This window comes from Perognathus longimembris, chromosome 16 (genome assembly GCF_023159225.1).
Source record: "Perognathus longimembris pacificus isolate PPM17 chromosome 16, ASM2315922v1, whole genome shotgun sequence".
Classification (NCBI taxonomy): Eukaryota; Metazoa; Chordata; class Mammalia; order Rodentia; family Heteromyidae; genus Perognathus; species Perognathus longimembris.
The window spans coordinates 30,863,409-30,888,794 of NC_063176.1; the positions used below are offsets into that span (position 1 = coordinate 30,863,409).

The 25,386-nt window shown below is 40.3% G+C and overlaps 2 protein-coding genes across 2 annotated transcripts in view; both read left to right on the top strand.

Moving 5' to 3' along the window:
• The window catches only part of Corin (corin, serine peptidase), a 270,666-nt gene that overhangs the window by 115,422 nt on the left and 129,858 nt on the right, over window positions 1-25,386 (top strand). The window lies entirely within an intron of this gene.
• On the top strand, window positions 15,600-17,285 carry LOC125364856 (receptor expression-enhancing protein 5-like). Its single transcript, XM_048364610.1, has one exon. The coding sequence runs from the start codon at window positions 15,600-15,602 to the stop codon at window positions 16,167-16,169; it is 570 nt and encodes a 189-aa protein (XP_048220567.1). The 3' UTR covers window positions 16,170-17,285.

A 25,386-nucleotide genomic window follows, 5' to 3' on the forward strand; every position in this document is an offset into this window, starting at 1 on the left:
TTTTTCCATTTCCTTAGTTCTGACTTAATTTTGTTTCTCATAGTTTTAAAGTTTTCACCATAGAGGTCTTTCACTTGTTTGGTTAAGGTTATTCTTAGGTATTTTATGTTTTTTGAGGCTATTACAAAAGGAGTTGCTTTCCGGATTTCAGCCTTGGCGTTCGGGTCATTAGCATATAGAAAGGCCATTGATTTTTGAGGGTTTATTTTACATCCTGCAACTTTGCCAAAGTTTTGGATCATCTCTAGTAGCTTGGGAGTAGAGTCAATGGGGTTCTTTAGGTATAGGATCATATCGTCTGCGAAGAGAGAAAGTTTAACTTCATCTTTTCCTATTTAGATCCCCTTTATATTTTCTTCTTGCCTAATTGCTCTGCCTAGGAATTCTAGTACTATGTTGAAGAGAAGGGGAGAGAGCATACATTCCTGTCTTGCTCCTGATTTTAAAGGAAATTGCTTTAGTTTTTCACCATTTAGAATTATGTTCACAGTTTGTTTGTCATAAACTCTCTTTATTATATTCAGGAGTGTTCCCTGGAATCCCAGCTTTTCCAGGGCTTTTAGCATAAATGGGTGCTGGATTTTATCAAATGCCTTTTCTGAATCCAGAGATCTAACAATATGGTTCTTTAACTTTCCTCTGGTTGATGTGGTGGATTACAGTAATTGACTTGTGTATATTGAACCAATTTTTCATCCCTCAGATGAATCCAGTTTGATCATGGTGTATGATTTTTATGATGACCTGTTGAAGTCGGATGGCCAGAATTTTGTTGAGAATTTTTGAATCTATGTTCATCAGGGAAATCGGTCTATAGTTCTCTTTCTGTGATAAGTCCTTGCCTCATTTTGGCATGGGGGATATACTGGCTTCATAGAATGTGTCTGGTGGTGAACTTTCTCTTTCAATTTCATTGAAGAGTTTGAGAAATATTGGTGTGAGTTCTCTTTTGAAGGCCTTGTAGAATTCTGTTGTGAATCCGTCTGGATCTGGGCTTTTCTTGGATGGGAGATCATTTATTGCCGTTTCTATTTCAATGCTGCATATGGGTCTGTTTAGAAGTTTGAAATCTTCATGGTTGAGTTTGTGGATATCAATTTTTTTCTAGGAAATCATCCATTTCTTCCAGGTTCTTGAATTTGTTGGCATATAGATTTGCAAAATAGTCCCTTATTGTGTTCTCAGTTTTGTTTGTTTCTGTGGTGACGTTGCTTTTTTCATCTCTGATCTTGTTTATTTGGGTGTGCTGCCTTCGTTTTTTGGTCAGGTTTGATAGAGGTTTGTCTATCTTGTTGATTTTTTCAAAGAACCAACTCTTTGTTTTGTTGATTCTTTCAATAATTTTTTTGTCTCTAATTGATTTAATTCTGATTTGATTTTAATTATTTGCTTCCATCTATTTACTTGTGGTTTGGCTTGTTGTTCTCTTTTGAGGAGATTAAGGTGCTTGCTTAAGTTGTTGAGTTGCTGTTTCTCCAGTTTGTTGGTGTAGGCATTCAGAGATATAAACTTCCCTCTGAGTACTGCCTTTGCTATGTCCCAAAGGAGCTGGTACTTTGTGTACTCATCTTGGTTGAATTCCATAAACATTTGAATTTCTGTTCTAATTTCTTCAGTGACCCACTGATGGTTCAGCAGTGTGTTGTTTAGTCTCCATGAATTGTAGGATTTTCTGCGGTGGCTGTTTGAGTTGAGTTCTAATTTTATTCCATTGTTGTCTGAGAGAATGCAGGGAATGGTTTTGATACTTCTGAATTTGTACAGATTTTCTTTGTGCCCTAAGATGTGATCTATTTTGGAGAACGTTCCACGTGCTGTGGAGAAGAATGTGTATTCTGTTGTTGCTGGGTGGAATATTCTGTAGATGTCAGTTAAGTCTAGTTGGTTTATGCAATTGTTTAGTTCTGTGGTTTCCTTGTTCAGTTTTTGGCGTGTTGATCTGTCTAGAGATGACAGTGGAGTGTGAAAGTCTGCAACTATCAATGTGTTTGGGCCTATGAGTGTTTTTAGAGTCAGTAGTGTTTGTTTGATGAAGTTGGGTGCTCCTGTATTTGGTGTGTAGATGTTTAGTATGATTATATCTTCCTGTAGGAGAGATCCCTTTATTAGAATGTAGTAACCTTCTTTGTCTCTTCTTACCTTTTTTAATTTGAAGCCAATTTTATCTGATACTAGGATTGCAGCACCAGCCTGCTTATGTGGGCCATTTTCTTGGTAGATTTGATTCCAGCCTTTCATTTTAGAAGATGTTTACATTTGCTGGATAGATGTGTTTCTTGGAGGCAACAGAAAGATGGATCTTGATATTTGATCCAGCTTATGAGCCTATGTTGTTTAATTGGCGAACTGAGTCCATTAATGTTGAGAGTTAGGATTGAGATATGATTGTTCCTTTCATTATAACTATCTTGTTAAAAGCCGTGTCTTCCCAATTCTTGATCTAATATTCTGGTTTTCTATTTAGGATTCATTTCTCTGTCTGTATTGTGATCTTGATTAATTTCCCTGTATAGTACAATTTGGAGGATTTTCTGTAAATCTGATTTAGTGCAGATATATTGTTTCAGTTTTTCCTTGCTGTGGAAGACTTTTATTTGATCCTTGGCTATGAATGAGAGTTTAGCAGGGCACATTGTTCTTGGTTGAAAGTTATTTTTATTTAGGGTTTGCTATACCTCATTCCAGGCTCTCCTTGCTTTCATAGTCTCTGTTGAGAAGTCTGGGGTAATTCTGATTGCTTTTCCTTCATATGTGATTGTTTTCTTCTTTCTATCAGCTTTAAGGATTTTTCCTTGGACTCTATTGATCCTGTTTTGAGCACAATGTGTCAGTGGGATGTCCTATTCTGATCTGATCAGTTTGGGGTTCTAAATGCTTCTGTATAGGCCTATCCTTCTGGATATTTGGGAAGTTCTCAGCTACTATTCTGTTAAATAGGTTGCCTATTCCATTGACTTCTTTCTCTAGGTTTTCCTCAATACCTATTAACCTTAAATTGGGCTTCCTGATTGTGTCTTGCAGCTCCTGGAGTGATCTGTTTTGTCGATTAGATTGGGTTTGTATTGATTTTTGAACTTTCTTCTTAGATTCTAGGGAATCTTCAGCTCCTGAGATTTGATCCTCTGCTTCAGCTAGTCTGGACTGTAGGCTAGCTACGTGATTTCGAAACTCTTTTTCTTCTGATTGGTCTTTCCTGATGATTTCCATGCCCTTGCTATACTTATCTCTTAGTTCCTGCGTGGACTTCTTTAATTCATTTGTTTGGTTTTGAGTGCTGTCTCTCAAAGACAGGTATCTTTTCATTTGAGTCTTGACATTCATTTATATTTCTTTTTGTGGAGGCCATGAAATTTTCCATTAATTTGTGCTTTGGCTCCTCACTCTCTAGAATAGTTGAATGAAGAGATTCCAACTTTTCATTTATCATTTTTATCAGTAAACTTTGTAGAGCATTTTGAGTGTTCTCTTCTATGTCTTTGATTTAGTGATCTGTTTCCTGCTTGTTTTGAGTGGGAGACGGGACTCCATTGTTTGCCATCTTTCTTGTGTTTCTTCTGCCCATTTGGATTGGGAATGCCAATCTTCAAGCACCTGTGAGCACCATTTAAGACCCAAAGCAGACCTTACCAAGCCCTGTTGTGTTAATCTTAGAAGTTCACAATTATATACAGATTCCTTGTATACCTGTATATAAAATTTGATTTGGTGTTCCTAAAGAATACAATTTTGATATCACAACCAATCCTGAACCCTGTATTCAGTAGTTACTTATTTACAGTTACAACCCTATGAACAATTTTTGTTCTTATACTAAGTTCTTTTTGAACTGGCTGGCTTTCTCTTAGAACCTCTTTGATTCACTCAGATTGATCAGGGATACCCTCTATCCAATAACCAGGGGTCAATGTAATCTGGAGGTCCTGGAAGTAAATCAGGAAGGTAAGTTAGAGGTAGTAGAGAGAATAGAGTAAAATATATGGGAGGGGTGTGTGTGATGATTTTGGTTTAGTTTCAGTGACATGGAAATGTGGAGTAGAGTAGAATCAGTAGAAAGAACAAGGTTAAAATGATAGACAATTGAGAGTTAGGAGATAAGAATGCAGGTGTTATTCATAGGAAAGTAATTTTTGAAGAAAGAGAATGTGAAGAAAGAAATAAAGAAAATATACTGGAAAACAAATGCACAAAACAGAGAAAAGTTATTTTTTACAAAAAGCAAAACAGAAAAACAAGCATCCAAAAAAAAAACTTGATAAAGCAAACAAATAAAAATGGAAAACAAAAAACCAACGATGTCTTGTAAGTGAAAAACAACAACAAAAAAAAAGCTTAAAAAACGTTTGAAAAAATGGAGTCTTCCTTGTTTGGGTGGGCTTTCTACAGTCTCTGGTTTCCTTCTGATGGTCTGCAGTCTATTTTGCTGCTTGGATGGTTTGACTTGCTTTCAGTATGCAGGGGGTGGATCTGCTCTGACCCTCCCCCCCGTTAGTGAAATCCTGGGGCTCTGTGGTTCACACAGCTTGCAGGTAGGACTTGGGTGTCCTCTGTAGATCAGGGACGTGAATAGTCTTGGGAAGCTTGGCTCCTCCCATCTGCTTTGGGGCTGCTGCCTTTAATGCCTGGCTCTGAATAGGCTGAGGACTCAGCAGGACGGGGCGCCTCTGGCCTGGTTTACCCAGCTGAGAGTTTCTTGCCTGGGGGAGGTTTCTCCCTTCTGGGCGGGGCGGCCTCCTGAGTTGAGGTGGGTATAGAATTCAGCTTCGTTTCTGGCTGGGAATTGGGCTTCCTCTGTGATGGGACCATTTATCTGTCTCGGGAACTATTTGTTCTCCTGTCTGGTTGTTCTGTGCCGCTGGTAGCTGCTCACTGCTTTTGGTTTTTGTTTTTTTTTTTGTTTTTTTTTTTTGTTTTTTTTTTTTGGCCAGTCCTGGGCCTTGGACTCAGGGCCTGAGCACTGTCCCTGGCCTCTTCCCGCTCAAGGCTAGCACTCTGCCACTTGAGCCACAGCGCCGCTTCTGGCCGTTTTCTGTATATGTGGTGCTGGGGAATCGAACCTAGGGCCTCGTGTATCCGAGGCAGGCACTCTTGCCACTAGGCTATATCCCCAGCCCCAGCTTTTGGTTTTAATTTAGAAATTCCAATGGGCAGGGCAGGGCACCTATGCCTGAGTTCACCTGAGTGTGTGAGCCGAGGCCCAGGACCAGCCTCCTGCCTGGGCAGGGATCATTCTCCTGAGTAGAGCTGGCTTTCACTTGTAGGTCCCTCTTGCCCTTTTCAAAGATGGCCCCTTTGTCCTTACTTTTCCACAGCCCACTTTAGTTCCAATCTGGTCTGACCCTATGCCAGTGTCAAAGATGGCGCTTTGCTCTGGCAGTGGGGGAAGGGCTACCTTCCAGATGCTGCTCTGTGGGCATGAGTTAGAATGGCTTTTGTGGGGTACTCATGCTTTCTCTGCGATTTCAGACCGTTGGTGCTCAGCCTGGGATCTGTGTCTGTCTGCCACCGTCTGGAGGATTTCTGGTTAACTTAGTTTTGTATTCCTTATGTAACTATCAGTTTATGTTTAAATATGATTCTCTGAGTTTATCTATTTGAGTTTTGATGAGAATCTTGACACTGAGTTTATTGTTTAATTTGATTTAGGAAATTTGGGCCATTAATATTTCAAAACATGTTTTTTTCATATGAAACTCGTTCTCATTGCCTTCTTGGACTTCAATGATAGCTATCTTAGGTCTTTGATAATATAAAACAGATTCTGTGAAGTTAGATTCATTATTTTTCAATCTTTCTTTCTTGTTCAGAATGGATCATTTCTTCTGTCTTATCAATTCCCCAACTCTTTCTTATCATCTTAATTCTGCTGTTTAAGCTATTTTACTTATTATTCTCTTTTAGTTCTAAAACTATTTGCTTCTTTCTTACAGATGCTATTTCTTTACTGTGAATTTCAATCCTTCCATTCATTTAAAATTTCTTGATCCTTGCTTGATGTGTGTAAGCCACTTTAAAGTTTTTTTTACTTAATTTCAACATGCAGATGACTTTGAAGATGATGTCTATTGATTATCATTTCATTTATGGGTTAAGAATGACTTGCTTCTATAAAGATATGACATTGTGTCAAGTGCCATAGCCCATGCTGGTAAGCCTAGCTATCAATGAGACTGAGGTCTGAGAATCATGGTTTGGAGCTAGGTCTTGCAGGGAAAGTCTAAGAGAACTCTTATTTCCAATTAACCACCCCCAAAACCAGAAGTGGAGCTATGGCTCAAGTGGTAGAGTGCTAGCCTTGAGCACAAAAGTACAAAGACACTACCTAGATCCTGAATTCAAATCCTAAGACTGGCACCAAAACAAAGAGATTCGGGATTCATTTAGAATTCTGTGTACAGTAATATGTTTTTGTCTGAGTGTTTTTTTATTTGGTTATAGTCAGTTTGGTTAGATTCATGTCCCATTTGACTTTCTGGTTCTGTATCAGGATAAGAGTCTCAGAGGTACGAGAGGGCACCTGGGCCACAGACTCCTTATAGTTTAGTTTCAAAGCCTTTGCTATTCTACTTCAAGTCAGATAAGTGCATGCATACCTGGGGCACAAACCATAACTTAAGGACTCTTGTCCTCAAGTGCTTTCCTCCTATGACTTTGCCGAAATGCTGGCTCTATGTACCCTTGGATCTGATCTTTTGTACAAAAAGATGTGGTTTTAGCTCTTTGCAATCTTGTATTCATCCTCAGGCCAAATAAGAAAGCTTGGCAGCTGCTTTGGCCATCATTATGTTAAACTTGTGCTCCATCACAGACAGGAATCCCTTCCAGAGGAGGGAGAGAGAAGAAATTACCCACTTTCTTGTAGGTTTTTTTTTTTTTGGCCAGTCCTGGGCCTTGGACTCAGGGCCTGAGGACTGTCCCTGGCTTCTTCCCGCTCAAGGCTAGCACTCTGCCACTTGAGCCACAGCGCCGCTTCTGGCCGTTTTCTGTATATGTGGTGCTGGGGAATTGAACCTAGGGCCTCGTGTATCCGAGGCAGGCACTCTTGCCACTAGGCTATATCCCCAGCCCTCTTGTAGTTTTTTAAATGCCTGTCCTAGAACTTGAATTCTGGCCCTGGGCACTGTTCCTGAGCCTTTTTCTTTTTGCACAAGGCTCTACCACTTGAGTCATAGCTCCATTTCTGGCTTTTTTTTGGTGGGGGGGGCGGGGGCTTGTTTTGTATGAAACCATAACCCTCTCACTAATTCCTATATTTCACTACTGAAGCTCTTTCTTAGTTTCTAATTTTAAGTTCATACTTAGGTAGGCAGACAACAGACAGAGAGACAGATAGCAAGACCAAACATAATGCCTTGAGCTGAGTTTTGTGGCCTAAATGAAAGGAGCATCCTCTGCTTTGCGTGTTTATCTGGGTGCATTGCTGTTCATAGGTTCCCCTAGAAGCAATACATTTCCTGAAAGTATTGGGGGATGCAGAGGCTGTTAGCTAAATGGAAGCTAGTTTGAATTGTGCATATTTGTAAGTCCAGATGTTTTATTACCAGGGGTTATGCACTGGAAGGTCAAAAGTGAGTAAGAAGTATGCCTTTCTTTTGTCAGTTGGAAACAAGCATGGCAAAAAGATGGGAAAGAAAAACAAACCAACAACACTTGATGACTTTACCCTGCCTATGAGATCAACTAGGTACTTACAGAAAAGAAGGAACTTTAACATGTGAAATGGATTTCCTAAAAGCGATTGCTGTTTGCATACCCTCAGGAAGCCTTTGTTTAATGGAAACATTCCACAGTAAGCAATGTGATACTGTAGGATACCACACAGACCTGGATATTATTCTGGCTCATCCTTTAGTGCTAATCTATCTGGGAAAGCAAGAATGTATTGGATGAATTGGCACAAATTACTACATTAACATATCCAATAAATACCAAGAACAAAAACGTATTGAGTAATTGCAAACAGGTAGCCAAAGGTAGAGGACAGGGGAAGTGATATTTTGATCAGAGATGTAGATTTAAGTTTAAGCCAAGCTTTTTTGATTATGAATAAGGTAATTCCAGAATTAAAACCAACAGCCACCACAACAAATGATGTTATTTCAGTAAATGTATAATAGTCATAGTGCCATAATAATACCTTGCGGAACATTCACTCAGCACTATGATAAGCACTTCGAGTGTGTTATCTTCCTCCTCACAGCAGCATTTTGAGGATGATGGTTATTCTGCCTATTTTAGGGTGCAGACTTGTGCTTCCCCAAAACCACATGTTCAAACTGTAACTCTCGGATATCATAAAAGGAGGTGAAACTTTGGGAGAGATGAGTCCTTAAGTGGAAATCTCATGGTGAATCCCATCATAAGGTTCCCAAGAAGATAAAAAAAAAAAAGAAGCCAGGCATGGTGGCTCATGCCTGTAATCCTAGCAACTCAGAAGGCTGAGATCTGAGAATCATGGATCAAAGCCAGCCTGGGAAGGATTCTTATCTCAAACTAACCCCCAGAAAACCAGAAGTGGCACTGTGGCTCAAGTAGTAGAGCACTAGTCTTGGGGTGAAGAGCTCAGGGACAGGGCCCAGGCCCAGAGTTCAAGCTCCACAACGAACAAACAAACAAACAAACAAATCAAGAAAATGTTCTCTCTCTCTCGCTCACTCTCTTTCTCGCTCTCTAGCTCTCTCTCTTTCTCTCTCTTACACACACACACACACACACACACACACACACACAAAACTAAAGTCTTGTGAAGGACATAGCTGGGAAGAAGAGCCTTACTAGACGCTCACCATGTTAGTATTCTGTTCTCCATCTTCTAGCCTTCAGATCTGTGATGAATAACTGCGAGTTGACCCACCTGGCCCGTGGAAGGCTCTCACAGCAGCCCACAGTGACTGAGACACATGACTCAGTCTCCAGGGAAAGAACTGATGCTTAAAGGCATCAAAAACTTTGGCCAAGATTGTTGAAGAAGAACTTGGCAAAGCTGTGATTTATACGGATTTGGGCCTGTGTGAGTTCACACTTAGGTCTTCACTGTGGTAAAAAATAAAAAAAAATTTAAAAAGACATACATTTTAAAAGGAGAAAAGAAAAATTCTGTGTACATTTTAATAACCATCAACATTTAGTTAGCTCTTCTTACAATGACTACTTGTTTAAGAATCATTCCATAAAACAATGGAATTTTATGCCTCTATCAGAAAGAATGACATTGCCCCATTCGTAAGGAAATGGAAGGCCTTGGAAAAAATTATGCTAAGTGAGCCAGACCCAAAGAAACATGGATTCTACAGCAGAGGATCACAAGAGCCTAATAGCTATACCCCTATGAATGCATAAGATAATGCTAAGTGAAATGAACTCCATGTTATGAAAACGAGTGTTATATCACTGTTGTAATTACTTTCAACATGCCATGTGAAACCGTAGCTTCTATTGTTTATGATCCTCTTGTATTCCCTTCCTGTGGGTGTACCTGTACTATCACTGTATCCTATCTGAGTACATTGAAAACTGTATATACTGGTATTAGAACTAGGAAAGTGAAATGGAATACCAAAATCTAGAGACACAAGGTAAAAATGCAAACAACTACAAAAGCAATACTTGCAAAACTGTTTGGTGTAAACAAACTGAACAACTCATGGGGGGAGAGGGAAATGGGGATAGGGGAGGGGGGAATGAGGAAGGAGGTAACAAACAGTACAAGAAATGTATCCAATGCCTAACATATTAAACTGTAACCTCTCTGTACATCACTTTGACAATATATAAGAAAAAAAAATCATTCCACTGAACATAGATTAAAAGTTAGATCTATAGCTCTTCCATAAAGGAAAGTTTTATTTCAGAATGAAAGTAGAGGTTGTATAGAAGCAATTCATGTGTAAGATATCTATATATAGTACAAGATTATGTGTGTGTATAAAGCAAATGCTGCTTATTGACCATGCAATTTGTGATTAAACAAACAATATCTGTCTATATATGCCACAATCAGCTTTTCTCTCTTGTCTGCTTCAAGTAAATGTTCCAATTTTTCGCAACTGTCAGTTTCAGTCAATCTCAAGGCAGGACACAAATAAATAGATTATTTGCTTTAGAATTGTTGATATCGACCTGGTAAGGAGACATTATAGGTTTGCTCTCAGTCATCTTGAACAAGATGTCAGAAATGTATGACTTCATCTAGGCTCAGAAAATAAGTCTTTCTACTAGAAGAAAAAAAGAAAATATATTATATTCAGATCTTCCTGGGATGGAATAGCAGTGATAAAAATTAAAGAGCCTTCAAAATATTTTCGTTTTATGTAATGTCATTTCAGAAGGCAAATAGAGTTAGAGATATCACTATAATGACCTTTTATTTCTGTTATTCCCAGCATGTTTTCCTATTTTTGTGAAGGAAAGCAATGCAAGCTAATATGTCTGATGCCAAGAAAAGCCACATAATTCCTAGCAAGAATGAAACCTCTTTCTTGGAAACTTGTTCTACCACAGTTAATTCAAAGGGAAATCACGGATGGTTTTAGATGAATAGCTGACCACTTGAAAGTCATGGAGAACATTTAACAAGTTACTTGTGCTCATCAAATGGTGTATAGAGCCTGAAAAAGTTACTTTCTGAATTGCCTAAGATGCCCAGTGAGTGGCCCCATCAGATCTGACGTTTCACTCTGTAAGACATTATGAAATAGTATTCTTTGGGGGTTGGCAAGCTGTTTCCAATTTTTTTCTCAATTTGACATTTAGAAGATTCCCCGAAAAGTTTAACTCTTAAATTAGGACTATTTACTGATTTTTTTAAAGGATATAATCTGAAGACTAGGACACATCTTGCTTTACCATGAAACAGTAGGTTAAAATTTAAACAAGTAATGTATTCTTGTTAAGAAGGAAAACAAAACATTTTGTATAACAAGGTTATTACCTTGTTCATATAAAAAATTATAACATGAGACAGATCTAAGTGAAGGAGAATTATTTTCTTTACATTCTTTGTGTGAGTATGATTTTTTTACAACACCCATAAATAAACAAATTTGGGCAACAAATTTAGTTATAGGCCTAGATAGCTTTTATTTGTGATTTGTGAGTTGGAGTGGCCTTCTATTGTGAAGGATAGAATAAGAGTGCTTGCTTCCCCAATGAGTTGGGGAAGAAGGCAGGAAGAAGGAAACATAATAAATGGAGAAAAACTGATTAGTTAACACCAGTTCATTTTCTTGTAAGGATAAAAGCACAGGTAAATTTCTAGGTATGTTGACAGCGTAGTCTAGAAACCCCTGTTTGTAGGGGGGAAATGTGTTCTATTCTGAAATCTAGCTACTTTAAAGTTTGAATTTTCCAGGCATGGTGCCTCACAGATAGAATCACAAGCTACTCAGAAGGTGAAGCTAAGGATTGAGATTTGAGGCCTGTTAGGGAAAAAAGTTAGCTATGACCCCATCTCAACCACATTTCAGTTTGGTTATGTGACATTTAGTATGAAAGACACCATTTTTATTTTTAGCCTGGTCCATAACTTTTGCTCATTAATTCTCCCTTTTGGACAGATTTTCACCTAAGTGACTATGTGAACCAACTTAGACTGGAAGAATAATATCTTGTTTCCAGTATTAACATGTCATTCACAAATTATGGTATCCTCACAATCACATTTATTTGAGTTTTTGTCATTCTAGTTGAAGAACAACCATTTTATATTTGAAGAGTGGATGATTACAAGTGAGTGAAATTGTTGAGAGATATAGTGCACTAGGGAGACTTCTATTAAACTATCAGAAAGATAAAGCTAAGAGTTTGGAGTATGCCAGTGTCCCTACAAACCAAACCAGACAAAATAGAATGGTTATTTTTTAATGAAGCAGTTGAATCTATCCATTTTAATGCAAGACTCTGCCATTTTTTGCAAACAAGTGCACTAATGTCTTCTTTTTCAGCAAGTAGCAGAAAATTGAGAATTTGAATTGGGAATTGGATACATGGGTCTAGAAGACTAACTATAAGAGGGCCTCCTAATAAAATATGAACAGTTGCATTAGCGATGATGCTAAAATCAGTCAGTGGTTTAACCACAGAATCTCATAGGTCATGTCAATATTCAACTTTGACATGAGGATCTTCTCTCTAAGATTACCTACAGAAATGGCTGATTGCAAAATCCTGATTAAATTATGATTATGCCAAATAAAAAGGTAAACATAAACAGGTACTGTAGACCTATTTTGTGTTTATTTTTAATGCTGATGTACAGTCAACGCCTTCATAATATGACCGATATTTCCAATTATATCCTGCTACAGTATAGAATACTGTTATTCTCTATGTAGGGAAAAGCATTAAATTCACAAAAATAAGAATATTCATGATTAGTTTCTGAATTCTGGAGGGAACAGGCTGGGAAAAAGAAAGTAACTATTTCAACTTTTGTTAACAAACCTATGCTTTATAAAAATGCTATAAGCAGTAGACAGTTTAAAAGTTAAAAAAAATTCTTAACTCAGGAAAGCAAAACACTGAAGTCCTAGCAATATTTCCAAAGGAAAACACCATAAAACTTGTAATTCTTCTTCATCATATTCCTTCAGTTTCACATAGTTCTTCTTCTGCTTGGTCTTGGTTAATAGTTCCATGAATCCATCAATTTCTTCATCAGACTTCTGTACCAAGATTAATAGTATTGTATTGATATTGTAATAGTATTATAAGCACTTAGCTTTTGTTAGATTCCTTTGTATGAATAAATGAAGACACACACTTTAGGGTTATAATTGCTTGCCAAGAAAATTAAAAACAGCTTCATAAAAGCATCTAAATAAAATACTTGGTTATGGGTAACAACACTTAAATTAATCATAGTTAATGGTCTGATATGAATTCATTATGATAATGATTCATCTGACAAAGAATTGCTTTATTTTTGTTATTTTTGACATGTTATATTTTAACATAATTTAAAGAATTATGATGGATAACAAATTTCTGGGAATTGCATAAATTGTCAGAATAATTGTAGCAATAACATGCCCACATTTTGAACATCACTTATCATTTGAACAATACTTTCCATGTAATTTAACATATTACATAATAGTCTACATTTTCTTTTTTTGGATGGGAGGTGCTGGGGATTGAACACAGGGACCAATACATGTTGGACAGACACTCCATCACTGAGCCTAATTAATTTGATGTATCTCTTTGCAAATGACAAATGCATCCTATGAAGTCTTGGTAATTTTGACTTGAAAACTGGAAAGTCAATTTAAGGTTAAAAGAAAAAAGACTTTGCCAGGTGCTGGTGGCTCACACCTATAATCAGGAGGCTGATACCTGAAGATCATGGTTCAAAGCCAGCCTAGGAAGGAAAAGTCCATGAGACTCAGTTGATCTCAGAAAGTCAGAAGTGGAGCTGTAGCTCAAGTGGTGGAAAGCTAGTTTTGAACAATAAAGCTCAAGAGTAGTGCTTAGGCCCTGAGTTCAAGCCCCAGGACTAGCACACACACACACACACACACACACACACACACACACACACACACACAGGCTTCATTTAAATTTTGTTTTTGAGATGTTTGTCAAAATGTTTAAAATATTTGACTAAATACAATCTTTTTTAAAAGCAAACTCAAAACAGAAACATAGCTCTTTTAATATATTCTTGGTTTCCTTAAGCAATCAAAGGCATACAATAAGACAAGATGAATCACAGGAAATTACCTTCATAAAGCACAAAATCTTTCCTTCTTAGGCCACTTGTTTAGAAGAAAAAATGCTTCACATTCTCAGAAAAATACTCTAAGAAAATTTGCATTTTAAGTGAGACAACTAATGTATACTGCTTTTTAGTCCAATGTTTATACCAAAGGTATTTACAAAATATTTTATAAACTAAAGGCTATTTTGATCCGTGAGTATCTTGAGTATTTGGTTTACATGGAGAGTTTTGGAATCAGTTTCCCATGGATACTAAAGAATAACTTTATGATTTTTAATTTTCTTTATAGTTTAATTTCTCTTGAAAATTCATAAACAGTGTAGACTCTCATTTCTATGTGTACAATTTATAAATTTATAATTTATAAAACCATGTTTTTACTATGCCTATCCATCAATGTTTTAGTATTTTAACTTAGAAATGACTTGAAAATGAATATCTATTATGTAATTTAGCAGAGTAAAACTTCAAGATTTCAAGTTACTGAAAATAATACACAAATGTCTATCCTAATTATATTCACCTAATTTACTTACTTTTAACCATTATGTTTGGGTTATTCATGGGTACAATACTTAAGAGCCATTTTGAAGATGATGAGAGCCACTTTCATCTTCATATGTGTGTGTGTGTGTGTGTGTGTGTGTGTGTGTGTTTCTTACAAATTTGGTGGCAGATTATTCTAACAGCAAATGCCTAAACCTTGTGCACCAAATTGTGACCTTGTTACCAAGACCCTCTTGACTAACTTAGCCATCAATTTCCCTTACTAAATGTAAGAGAAATGAAAAATATAGAACATAACTCTCAATGACCTTTCAAAATTCAGAATTCATACTCTTCTAGCAATTGCCAACTTCTGTCTGATCCATTCAGATGCTTGATTCTCCCTAGAGGACCCTTTCCAGTAGACTCCAGTGGAATCCCAATTTCCATTCCTTCCAGGCAATTTTCACCCATAACCTTCCCCCACCCCAAGTCATTTGTTGTTGCATAGGCTAACCTTGGGTTTGAACACCAAAAATCTGCGCACTCTGAGAGAGCAGGGGTTCACTGAAGAGATGCTCACTTCTAGTCCCCAGGGGATGGTGAGGAAGACAAAGTACCTTGAATGGGGTCAGGACACCTCTTTTGCTCTCCCCAAAGAGCCTGAGGCAACCTCAGGAGTGTTGTTTGTGTCCCTTTCATAGTTTCCAGAATTGCCAGAGAAAATACTTTAAAATAAATTTAGTTATAAACCAGATGCTTTTATTTGTGATTCATGAGTTGGCGCAGCCTTATTTCTGCACAGTAAAATGAGAGCTTCCACCGAGTAATAGGGGAGCAGTTTGTAATATGGAAACAAGAAAACAGAACAATAGGAAAAATTAAACAAAAAAAAATGGGTGAACATCTGGTTATTTCAGGTTATCCCAGTTACCGTTAAACACACAGGACTAAACTTGCTTAGTTTGTTAGGAAAAGGTCTATAGGCCTTAAAATTTAACATGAGAGACTCCATATTGATTTTAGTTCTAGTCCTTTGAAAGTTAGTACAGGAGTTTAGTCCAAAACGATGGCTTTCCATAAATTTTGTTTAAGAACTCCATTCAGCAGACATTTATGGAACAATAACTATGTGTCATTCTTACATAAAAAATGTTTATGAAATGACTGTTATATCCATGGTACTATTTCATGCACTGCAGATTTAGGACCAAACTAGGTAGATAAAGTCTGTCACCCCAAATTCACATATTAGAGAATTTGATGGTCTACTGGAGAGAGGAAAAAGTAGAAGGAATCATGGCCCTCAGGTTTTTGGGAAGAGGTGAAAGGAGGTGGTTAGACCACTTGCCAAAAGAAAAGAATCCTTTATGGGAAGGCGGCCCCGCTCCCCGCCATGCCTGCAGCCATGAGAGAGAGGTTCGACCGGTTCTTGCACGAGAAGAACTGCACGACTGACCTCCTGGCCAACTTCGAGGCCAAAACCGGCATGAACCGAAGCTTCCTCGCACTCGGAGCCGTCTGGCTGGTGGCCCTCTACCTGGTGTTCGGTTATGGAGAGTCTCTCCTCTATAACCTGATAGAATTTGGCTACCTGGCCTACATCTCAATGAAGGCCATAGAGAGTCCCAATAAGTATGATGATACCCAGTGGCTGACCTACTGGGTAGTATATGGTGTGTTCAGCATTGCCAAATTCTTCTCTGATCTCTTCCTCTCCTGGTTCCCCTTCTACTACATGCTAAAGTGTGGCTTCCTGTTGTGGGGCATGGCCCCAAGCCCTTCTAATGGGTCAGAACTGTTCTACTGGCGCATCATCCGTCCTTTCTTCCTGAAGCACCAGTCCCAGGTAGACGGTGTGGTGCAGGACCTGAAAGACAAAGCCAAAGAGACTGCAGATGCCATCACTAAAGAAGCCAAGAAAGCTACTGTGAACTTGCTGGGTGAAGAAAAGAAAAGCACCTAAACCCTTGACTACATCGAGTTTTCCTGCCCTCTGTACCTTTTTAGAGCTTGATGTTATTATATTAGGGACTGTGCCATAGTCATTTTAATAACGTTGCCTTGGAAACATTTTTGATATATAAAGAATGGAATGTATTATGTGTTATAATTTTATTGTCTGTATACATAGGAAGCATTTTAATTTAAACTTAATGCAGTAGGCAAAATCTAAAGTTTTGAAAATATATTTTGCCTCTGTGTAGGGAAAGTAGGAAAAGACAAATGTCCTACCCTGCATGAAATACAAACTAAAAATAAATTACGTATCCCACAGGCTTTGTATTTTACTGGGTTCATTCTGCATGCATTTTCTCTATACTTAATATTTAGGAAAATCTTTATGGTTCTACTTAATGTAATGGTTCAATTTCATATAATTCTTAAGTGTTTTAATGTATCCGCATAGGTAGATATATAGTTACAGGAAATTGTTACTATAACACATAGTTATTTTGGGGAAGGAACTTAGAGAAGGTTACCTATGAAATTTATAATTCCTGTACAATAAAACTACATGCTAAAAACTGAAGATAGTATGTTTGCTGGCATAATCCTCTAAGGTCTTAAGAAAATTAGAATAATGAGTAATATTCAAATAAACATGGCCAGAAGTGAGGTTAAATAGAGGATGGACTAGTTTTTTTCTAACAATGTAGACCTGAATTCCAGAAAAACTTTGTAGCTCAGTCACTCTAATGATAAATGAAGAAGCGTATACATGTACTAGTAATCTATAGCCCTCAGTTCCCCGTAGAAATAATAATATTGTCTTTTCTGCTTAAAAGCTTTAGATTTGTCTGTTTTTATACAGAAACCATTCCTACTTTTACCTTCTAAACTAAGTAATATATTTGGCTTCATTTTATTACCTTTATCTTATACAATCATTTTTAAAACAACACTTTAAGGAGCCTCCCAATAGATGTCCACTTCTGATATATATGCGTATCTGTGTGTGTGTGTGTGTGTGTGTGTGTGTGTGTGTGTGTTCTTGTTAATATCCCTCCTAACATGTCAGTAATGACCTAGCTCTGAGAGCAGTTCTGGAAGAATAAAAGAAGTATTATATAACCTATCATTGGGCTGGCAGTAGTCAATTCAAACTGCTTTTACCTTTTACTATGTCCTTTAAGGTCAAATTCAAGAGGCCTTCTTAGTTTATAAGTCACAATTATTTGTACTCCGTTTTAATTGCCTTCATCTCAATTTTTTGTTTTTGCAAACAGAATATTTAAATTGATTCTTGAATCAAGATGATTGGCTCTCCTCTGGTAATAATTAGTCATGATCATAATGGTATTTCAGATGTAAAAGCATTAAACATATCAAAAAGAGATGTCACCAAATATTATCACAGAGCATTAATTTTTCCAGGGAAAAAATGTTTATTAGGCCTCATATTACTTGAAATAAAAGTTAGAAAACAGATTATTGGGAGAAAAATAAAGCCTTGGGTTTATAAAAGAAATATCAAAACGTACTTTCATTTCCCATAAAAATTTTGTAGCTACTCAGGGTGAAATCTGAGGATTATGGTTTGAAATCAGCTCAGGCACAGAAGTCTGAGACTCATCTCCAATTGCCCACCAAAAAGCCAGAAGTGGTACTATAGCTCAAGTGGTAGAGTTCTAGCCTTGAGCAAAACAGCCAAGGAATAGCACCCAGGGCCTGATTTTAAGCTGCAAGACTGGCAAACATACCTTCCCTCTCCCCCACAGAGTACATTTTTCTTGGTAGCAGAAGGATGAAAATTATTGACTTCTAGAATACAGATTATATCATCAGATTTTTAGTATAGAGAATCTATTGTCAGTCAAGATGAGAAGGCATAAAGTATTGCACATAATTGTCAATATAGAAACTACTACAGTAAAAATAGAAAGTAATTTTTTTGTTGCCTTGATATCACAGTTTTCTCTTTACAATGCATTCTGCAAGAAATTTGAATGGCTATTTTTGGCAGTTGAAGTGTATATTAATGGTAGAAGTTATGAGCTGAATTTTCTGATTTCCCAAATAAAATACTGTCATGACTAGAGTGAAAAACAAAAGAAACAAACAAAAAAAATCGTTTAGAAAGAAAAACTACATGAATCCATGATGCCTGGCTTTTATCAGTCATGTGTAAGTGCTTAGCATTCAGGAGGAAGATTAGCTGAGAGGAAAGGAAAGAACTTTAGTGCCATTAGAGTTTATCATGAGCTAAGTCAGTGGATTGATTAGCCCTCATAGGTGTGAAATGCAAAGGAAGAAACATGAATAAAGAAGTCAGAACAGGAGGGTATTTAAAAGGGATGATTGCAAAAGCAGTCCTGATGATATCTGCCCTCCTGAGACTAACAGGGATTGTGGGTGATGGGTCAATAATCTCCCTTCAACCACAGCACAGGCCAAGTGATGCTAATGCTATTTTCATAGGTCTTCTCCCACCTTCTTCATAAGTGATGTTGGTTATGAACCAGAGACCAGCCCCATGCCAGACTTAGAAAATAGGAAGAGAATTTCAGGGAGATGAGTCATTGTATCTTATCCTTAGATACAGATAAAGAAACAGACTTATCATTTCAGGGTAGTACTTCTGAAATTAAAAAAAAACTCTGACTTTCAGTATGTATTTCAATATAGGTGAAGAATAATAATGCTTTTAGAAAATAGAAGCATCGGGCTGGGAATATGGCCTAGTGGCAAGAGTGCTTGCCTCATATACATGAAGCCCTGGGTTCAATTCCCCAGTGCCACATAAATAGAAAACAGCCAGAAGTGGTGCTGTGGCTCAAGTGGCAGAGTGCTAGCTTTGAGCAAAAGGAAGCCAGGGATAATGTGCAGTCCCTGAGTTCAAGCCCCAGGAGTGGCAAAAAAAAAGAAAGAAAATAGAAGCATCAAAGTAATTAAACTTTTTACACTGTACCTGAGAATCTTATTCAGTTTAGTATGAGAAGTAACAAAATAAGCAAATAGTAATCATTTATTGCAGAAAAGAGAATGGAATTTCAGAAACTAAAATTGAGATGGTTCTTTGTCTCAAGGCTATTATGTGTCCAGTTTGGTGGTAGGCACAGTAGGCACAGATGTCCTATGGCCTGCCTGGCAGAGTAAGTACTGGTGAGCTATTATTATTCCTACTCTGCTCATATGCTGCCCAGTGTCCCTTTCCACATCCAGTCCCCTTCTCCTTTTCAGCTCTTGTTACAGTTTATCACTTCAGTGCTTCAATGGGGGGCTGACTTTGTCTTTGTTCATTTCATGACTAGCTCTCCAGATTTCTTCCAGGGCTGGCATGGTACCTGAAGTGATAATAAACAACATCCCTGCAACCACAAGTCACAGAATAGAATAAATTGTTTTTTATTTGTCATAGCTAAAATATGGAACCAACCCAGATGCCCCTCAGTAGACGAATGGATCAGGAAAATGTGGTACATATACACAATGGAATTTTATGCCTCTATCAGAAAGAATGACATTGCCCCATTCGTAAGGAAATGGAAGAACTTAGAAAACATTATACCTAGTGAAGTGAACCAGACCCAAAGAAACATGGACTCTATGGTTTCCCTCATAGGGTGTCGGGGCACAAGACCCCCTCTCCCCACCTCACCCAGGGAGATGTTAAGTCCCAAATTGTGAAAGACACTCGGCTCTACCCCCCCAACCCCCCGCCAGCAGAAGGAGCAAAACGTGTCTCTATTAACTACGCTAAGCTGAGGAAAGATGCCCAGACCTCCCCCCATCCCCCCTCACGTGTCAGAGTAGACGCAAGACAGAGATCTTCAGGAGCCAGTTTGGATGTTCCACCAGTCTCATTTATTCAGAGGGAGGGCAGAGGAATTTATTACAGTGATGAAGGCGGGAAGGAGAGGGACTTGGGGTGACTAGCTGGAAGTTAGCTATTGGCTGAGCCGGGCTGTTCGACAACAGTGGTACTCTGGGACTTCCCCCACGGGCTGACGTCATGCCCCAAAAGAACCGCCCCTGGGCTCTGGCGGTGCCATCTTGGAGGCATCCACATGGACCTGAGATTGAGACAGGAGGTGGGGCTGAGCCAGAACTACTCCCTCTGGTTCCGGACCTGGAAGGCGTAGGAGTGGCTTCCAGCTATGTGGCCCCAGGGCGGGAAGAGGGGAGGGTCAGTCAGGGACTGCCCCTCTACATATACAGCCAGCATCCCCAGAACTCCTTCTCTTTTATTTATTTATTTATTTTTGAACAGCAGGAGGCGCCTTACTCGAGGGCGTGCTGTGTCTTAGGTTGCCTCCCCCATGGGAGATCTTACCTGTCATAAGCAAAAAAACGCACTGGCACTTCAGGCTGACCTACCTGCCGGGCAGCCAGCCCAATGAGAGGATTTGGAGAGAGCATTCGAGAGAAAGCCCTGATGTTTCTGCCTCATGCCTGTGGGCCCCGGCCAGTAGCAGATTCTAATGGGCGTTATGACTAATCTCATGGGGTTCCCAATTGGTCAAAAACAAAAAACCACTATTGATCTGAACAGCCCTAGCCCATTGCCACAAACAGAGACCTGTTTTGACTAACAAAAGGTAAAGCAAGCAGGGTGCAAATGTGAACATAGGCACTTATAACATAAACAATTGTAACACAGAGCAGATGCAAATATGAACAGTTGTGACACATGAGTAATTATAACACAGGCACAAAGCAAATGGGAGGTCTCTCATCTGTCTGGCTCAGTTCAGAGAAAACAGGAGTCCTGGTCCGGTCTGGTGCCACCCGAGATGACGCAGACAGCATTCCCTGTCTCCTGTAGTGAGGTAGAAACAGGTCCAAACTTTGGCTCTGGCAACTTTCGCTGGTCCACAGCAGCCAAGGCGCTGGTAGCTTAAAGCATTGGTTAGTAAACACTTTAATGTAAACATTTGGAGCAAGGTGCCAATCCATTGCTTATTGTAAACATTTATCATAAAACATTAAGGTGTCAAAACCCTTTAGCTCCTATTTCCCACCAATGGGGGCCCCTAAGATAAGCAGCAAGGGGAGGAGCAAAGGAAGGAACAACAGTGTGCAAAATTTCCCTTTAGTTCTTGTGCAGTGCCACAACAAAACATTGCACCACGGGACGCCAGGTGATGACCAGAAAGCAAGCAGAGCTGGCACTGGCCCACCGCTAATGTACACAGGCAGGCTTTCCATCTCCCCATGGAGAATCCACCATGGTCTCTGTTTTTCCTAGAGAGAGTAAGGGGAGGCATCCCTCAAGGGCAGGTGCCCTTGGGTGGTCATTCAGATGAACAATATTTTAAGTCTCTAGCTGGTATCCAGATTGGATTTGGTTCCCCAATTGGGAAAATGCATGTGAAGCCCCTTCCCGCACTGATAAGTGGGTCCGGGCCTCTCCATGCTCCTGTAAGGGGGTCCTTCCAACAGACTTCCAAGTAAGGTGTTTGTCTTGACCAATGTCTCTGGAAAGCCGACAGAGGTCGGTCCTTGGAAAAATTTAAAATATTTAATGTAAACATCGCTGTCCTCAGCTGGTCATGGGGGCTCCCTCCCTTTTTTGTTTTAATAATTGATCCTTCAGGGTCTTATGATGCCTCTCAATTATGACCTGACCCTTTGGGTTGTATGGTATTCCAGTGGTATGTTTAATATTCCATGTTTGGAAAAAGGTCTGTAAAGACTTGCTGGTGAAACAAGGTCCATTATCTGTCTTTACTTGTAGGGGGAGCCCCAGGAGAGCAAAACATTGTAAGAAGTGGCTCTCAGCGTGCCGGCTCCTTTCACCCTTATGGGCGGTGGCCCAACATGCATGAGATTGAGTGTCTATGGACATAAATATATATTTCAACCTTCCAAAAGGAGCATAGTGGGTTACATCAGTCTGCTAGATAACATTAGGCTTTAGGCCTCTGGGGTTGAGCCCAGGAGATGGCAGAGGAGGGACTTGCAGAAAGGGTATACATGACCTGCAAGTCCTAATAATCTTTTTTAAATCTTTTATAGGAACTGAAGGAAATCTCTGATGTAACCCTCTCCAGTTTAAATGCACACAGTCATGGAGTCCTTGGGCCATTTGAAGGTTTTGAGGCTGTAAGACTGCCATAGCTTTAATAATCCCATTAGTGGCCAGATAATCGGCCACTTGATTACCTTGCGCCAGGTTCCCAGGTAGTCCTTGGTGTCCACGAAGGTGCTGTAAGAATATAGGCTCATCCCGCTCTTTCAACAGAGACATGACTTGGATCATTAGAGGGGTGATTGGGTTCTCATCTAACTTAATATATGAGGACACTAGGTTTGGTAACAAATTAACCACATACAAACTGTCAGAGAACAGATTCATCAGCTGTTTGACATGGGTCAGTGCCAGGGCGACTGCATATAGCTCCTTAAACTGTGCAGATCCGGTAACTGCCTAAAAATAATGGGTGTTTCCTTTCCCATGGGCAGAGGAGGAGGTGGGGCATACCACCATGGCAGACCCCGCCCTTCCCCCATCTGTAAAAACATTTGCAGCCTTGACAAGAGGCCTGGTAGAGAAAAGTACAGGAGGGATCCACTGTAGCCTGGAAAATGAGGTCACCCACCTCGAGGTTCCATAATGGCAATCTAACTTCCCCATAAAACCCTCCAAGGCACTAGACACCCGTTTATGGTTCCTTCTGACCCATTCAAAATCTGACAGCCGGTAAGGGATGGCTAGCACATCGAGATCTCACCCATAATGCCTCAGGGAGGTATCCCTCCCCTTAATTATCAAGTCAGCTATCTGATCAAGCTGGGAATAAACTCTGGGAGCTCCTCCCACGATGCATGCACGCATTGAAGAGGCTCGCCAGACTGGGTAATAGCAGCTGAGGAAAGCTAAGACCCAGGGAGGATCCAAAGGCAAAGTGGGCACTCAGGCTTGTGGTGAGCTAACTGTGCCATATTTAGGGCCATCTGGATTTTCTGGAATGTTGCTTGAAGTGATGGAGTTATTGTAATAACATCAGTGGGCGCTTTGCCCATTAAGGAGTCATGGAGCGGAAGCAGCTCCTCCGTAGGCAGGTGAACCCAAGGCCTTAGCCAGTTAATCTCACCTAACAGTCTTTGCATCTCTACTGGAGTATAAGATGACTGGAAGGACAACAGGGGTCTAAGGGGGCACACAGAGTCTAGTTTAAGTTCTGCCCTCAAGAACTTAAAGGGGTATACTTTCTGAATCTTGTCACTGGCTGTATGCAGTCCTCCTTCTTGTAGGAGGGTTTGTAATTTCCAACACTCGGACGTCGGCTGCCCCAATAATGATGTCATCCATATAAACATATAGAATAATATCTGGCTAGCTCCAAAGAGGTTGAAGGACTTGTGACACATAATGCTGACAAAAGGCTGGACTATTAGCCATGCCCTGGGGAAGAACCACCCACTCATACCTTTGGTCTGGCCCCTGGTGGTTAACTGAGGGCATGGAGAAAGCAAACTTTTCATTCCTGGGTGTCAAGGGGAATGGAAAAGAAACAGTCCTTGATGTCAATTATAATGAGATTCTGATCCCGAGGAATGGAGGGGATCCATGGCAGCCCCTGTAAGGAGATGCCTGCCGGGATTATCCACTCATTAATTTTCCTTAGGTCCTGTACCATCCTCCATTTACCTGAGGCTTTTTGTATAACAAATACAGGGCTGTTCCAAGGCTCAGTGATGGTCTAATATGCCCTAGGGGCAGTTGTTCTGATACTATTTCCTTTCATCTCTCTAACTTGTTTGAGGAGAATGGTCACTGTTCCACCCACACTGGAGGACCCGGGAGCCATCAAATGGCAGGGATGGTAGGAACAGTGGCCCTTAGAATTGGGGGTGAGGCCCTGTAGAAGAAATAGGAGCCTCCTACCCTGAGGCCTCGGAAGGAGGCAGTCCCTGATGGTCACTAGGGCCACCTGACAGGCCATGGCCCGACGTGATCGCGGCCTCAGCTTTCTCTAAGATGTCCCATCCTAGCAGATTGTCTGGTAAGCCTGTCATTATCAGGGGATGCACTTCTCCCTTATTACCATCCATATCATCCCAGGCAAGCTAGTTCCTAGTTACTTCACTCTCAGCTTTGCCCCCTACTCCTGCCGTCTGGAGCCCGATCAAATCCCACCAAGGAGGAATTTCCTCCTTCCTTAATATAGTCCGGTCAGCTCCGGTATCAATTAGGCATCGTAACCTTTTCCCAGCTATAGTAACCTCCATATTTGGCCTGGTTTCCGAGACTATTGGGACTACCCAGTGGGTTCCAGGTTGGTCACTAGGCCGGTCGCTGGGTTGGTCACAGGGCTGGTTGCTAGACTGGTCGCCTCCTTTGGGTGACGGGGCTGGAGGGCGCCCTACTGCTAGTTTAAAGGCTTCCCCCCAGCATCAAACCTGGACTTGCACTCGCTTTGCCAATGAAACCTCTTATTGCACCGGGGGCAAAGTGTTTTAGGTGGCACCTTAGTCTGGCCTGAGGGTTGTCCTGATGAGGCACTAGTTCTTACAGAGCCTGAAGGACATTCTCTCCTGAAATGGCCACAGCCACCACACCCGTAACAGCGCCCTCTGCTTACCTCGTTGGCCAGGACAGGAGCAGGCTCCGCAGCAAGCAAGGCAGTAAGTGCCTGTGTCGGGCGGGCCTGAGTACTGAGATGCCGACAGGCAAATATCCAGCTTTCTAGAGGCCTATCCTTCATTCCTGCACAAGCTAGTTTGTGGTCTGGGTTCATTCCATCCCATACCAGGGCCCTGACAAGTTCGTCCAGCTGGGACCCAGGAGCCTTCTTCTGAAAACTTCCCTGCACCCTCTCGACAAAGGAGACAATGTCCTCTGTTGCCTCTTGATTAACTACTAGTGTCGGGGTCTTTGGGGGCTCTCTCCCTAAGGATCTCCATGCCCACATTCCCAGGGTCCACACCTGTCCCCGACAGGGGGCCTGAAGAGGGGCCTGTTGAAAGTTAGTAACATATGGATTGGCGGGCCCAAACATCATTTCAAAGATTATGGGGATTGGGGGATTGGCTGTTTGATATTTCTCAGCCTAGGCATAGCATGCATTTCTAAAAGAGGCACACCATTTCAGGTAGTCTTTTTTAGGAAGCAGGGTCTGACCTAAGCGCCTCCATGCCTGTGCGATGGAAAACCGATGGTTCAGGCCACGGAGTAGGATGTGAGCCCAAGAAGAGCTCAGTCCCTTTTCAGCGACCACTTTTTTAAGATCTCG

What these genes read in the sequence shown, in the direction of transcription:
- LOC125364856 (XM_048364610.1), top strand. Translation starts at nt 15,600, where the DNA reads ATGCCTGCAGCCATGAGAGAGAGGTTCGACCGGTTCTTGCACGAGAAG.